General features: G+C 48.6%; 1 protein-coding gene across 1 annotated transcript in view; it reads right to left on the bottom strand.

Moving 5' to 3' along the window:
• The window catches only part of RPIA (ribose 5-phosphate isomerase A), an 11145-nt gene that overhangs the window by 6755 nt on the left and 1322 nt on the right, over positions 1 to 3068 (bottom strand). Inside the window, 1 exon segment of the mRNA XM_010132161.1 lies at positions 1830 to 1885. Coding sequence (XP_010130463.1) covers positions 1830 to 1885 — 56 coding nt within the window.

A 3068-nucleotide genomic window follows, 5' to 3' on the forward strand; every position in this document is an offset into this window, starting at 1 on the left:
GAGCGGCAGGAATCAAAAGCAGAGCTCCCACAGCTGTGGGAAAAGCGTCAGTAACTGCGCAGCACTGGCCAGGAGCAGTCTCTCTGCGTGCTCTGGGCACACGTCTGGGTGAAAAGAAGAAACAATGCAGAAGCCAAGGGACAGATACTTACCCCGGCTCTAGCTTACTGATGCTGATGGAATAACCCAACCTGACAACAGGGAAGGGAGGAGAATAAAAGCCCACTGAAACCAACTCTTCCTTGCCAGTGACCTCAGGCAGCCTGTACGTAGCAAAAACAAGATGCTATTTTGCTGACCTGGGAATTCTTCACTCAGAACTGGCTGAGGTCTAAGAGACAGCAAAAGACACAAGGCAGCCCCACGTCTGGGGGGCTTTGGCTCCTGCAAGTGTGTGACCTATCTCTTCCCTTTAACAGCAACCCCTCTGTTTTACTGGTAAGAAACTCGGTGGTGTTACATGAACAAACCCGGCCTTCCAAGGCAGGACAGGCTCCAGTCCGCGCTCACTACCACAGCGTTACCACTGTCTTCTGTAAGACCTAATGACTGCGCTCAGAGCAGTCTTCCCAGGTTCAGACGGGACATGGTATCTCAGGATGGGCATCATTACGGATCAAAGGTCACCTCACCACAGTCTGTATGTGCAACAGAAGTACTGACACAAGTCAAAAAAAGAAAAAAATCTAGTTTTTACTTTCTGCCCTTTGCAGTAGTTTGTATTATACCCCAGTTGGTCACTGGGAAAAGAGAGTCCCATCACCCCACACTCACATTAAAGAACATCTGAAGGGTAAGAGCATGTTAAATTTTCATGGGATTTTAGGATAACTCAGGTAGTTCTCTACCCAACCTCCAAGTCAGCACAGGGACAGCTACCAGGTTGCTCAGGGCTTTACCCCCTTAGGTCCTCAGAACTTCACAGGGCAGATGATGAACAGCCTGCCTCACTGCTTGATTGTCCTCACAGTGAAAAAGTTGTGACAAAAGAACAATCTCAAGGTCCACTCAAGGACCATGAGAAGGACACATGCCCAATTCCTAGACCATAGCATTGCCACACAGCCTCAAAACCCCACGGATGGTCCCTGTCACCTCTCTTTGCCCAAAGGGGACAGGGGGACAGCTGCTCCTTTGCAGCATTTTCCCACCTCAAGGAATAGAGGCAGAGAGACCAGAGCCAGTTGCCTCAAGGCACAGAAGCAGCTCAAAAGGCTCCTCAGCAGCTCTGCCTTTCACCACCAAGCCACATCCTCCCTCTCCATGAAAACCTCTCGAGTGTTACCTTGGTATGAACCACTCCTGCAAAAGCTGTGCTGCAAGGGAAAGGTTAAGCTGATTTTTCTTCTGCAATTTCTTGTAAAAGCCAGTTGACGCATTTCAACTTCCTCCTGAAAACACCCGAGCTTGTTATTACTGCTTGCAGTGTGATTGCTACAGCTCTCAGGGCTCGATACAGAATCAAAGTGGACTAAGAGTCTCCAGCGAGTTTTGCATTAAGAGTCTGGTTCACCACTAATCAGCACTTTTCCGTAAGGGGGATCCAGAGCAAGCCACACACCAACACTGACATAACCAACGTTACCACACTGCTTCCAAAGACCCCTCCTAGCTCTACAGCATCGCTGCAGCTCAGGCCAGGGTGACACAGAATCATCACCTCACGATGGACCTCACGAGGTCCATCCGCAGGCTGCATCACGACTGCTTCCACCGGTGCCCTTCACCAGTTCACTCACACCGCAGTGAGCCAGTCCCGGGAGCGGTGCGGGAAAGACCCCCTGCGTGAGAGTCAGGACTAGCAGAAAGTGCAGGAGGAAAGTGCTTACCTGAAAAGATGTTGGGATGCAGACGATGGTCAGGTTCTCCTCCTTAACCCTCTCAGCTGCAGGGAAAAAAGTAAAAGCCTTGGTTTGTTTGTTGCAGAAGGGTTAAACCACGCCAACTTTCTCTTTAAGAAACCTCAGTTCAGAGCAGCCCCTTGGAATCACTGCGATTATTTGCATGGCTTGCAAATAACTCAGTCACGCTCAAAATGCAAACAGGTGCCACCCTACATAGGCTCAGTCTCTAGAGCCAGAAATATTTAAAGACCCGTCCTGACTCAGCTCAAGACACCAGGAGCCATTAACCTTTGTGTCTCCAGCACAGAGGAGCCTCATCAGGAAATTGTCACCTGGGATATGAGCCCCACTCCCCTCTCTCACTCCATTAGACAGGACTTGCTGCGCTCCATGTAAACAGAAAGCTTCAGCAGCTGTCTGAAAGGTTTCCTGGCTCATCGCCCTGGGGACATCACATTCACTTATTGTAGAACTTTTAAATATATGGCAAGGAAAGGACTAATAAAATACAGTATTCCATTAAATGGAAGGAAATATTTCCTCCCCCAGGTTAACCCCAAATGACTAAAACCTATTACCATGATATCATTATGGACAGCCTCATCAGGAAATTGTCACCTGGGATATGAGCCCCACTCCCCTCTCTCACTCCATTAGACAGGACTTGCTGCGCTCCATGTAAACAGAAAGCTTCAGCAGCTGTCTGAAAGGTTTCCTGGCTCATCGCCCTGGGGACATCACATTCACTTATTGTAGAACTTTTAAATATATGGCAAGGAAAGGACTAATAAAATACAGTATTCCATTAAATGGAAGGAAATATTTCCTCCCCCAGGTTAACCCCAAATGACTAAAACCTATTACCATGATATCATTATGGACAAAATGTTGGATTATTAGCTGCAGTGCTTAGGCACAAACTAAGAGCCCAAGAGGGAGAGACAGCTCTCGCACCAGAGCAAGCACACAGGCCACGTGCTTCAAGGTAACGCTGCTGCTGGACGGACTGAAGATGCTCATGGAACAACATGAGGCTGTTGTTACAACCCACATCCCAGCGCTAGTGCATTCAGGAGACATGGGAAGTCAGAATTTGCAGCCTGGAACAGACACTCCTCTTTAGATACTACAGTCATTTATTTAGAGACTGATCCTGTCAGAGTCGGGAGTGGTTGTTGCAATACCGAGCCAAACCCAGAAAGCTGAAACGCAGGTCCCAAACCA

This window comes from Buceros rhinoceros, unplaced genomic scaffold (genome assembly GCF_000710305.1).
Source record: "Buceros rhinoceros silvestris isolate BGI_N320 unplaced genomic scaffold, ASM71030v1 scaffold28872, whole genome shotgun sequence".
Classification (NCBI taxonomy): domain Eukaryota; kingdom Metazoa; phylum Chordata; class Aves; order Bucerotiformes; family Bucerotidae; genus Buceros; species Buceros rhinoceros.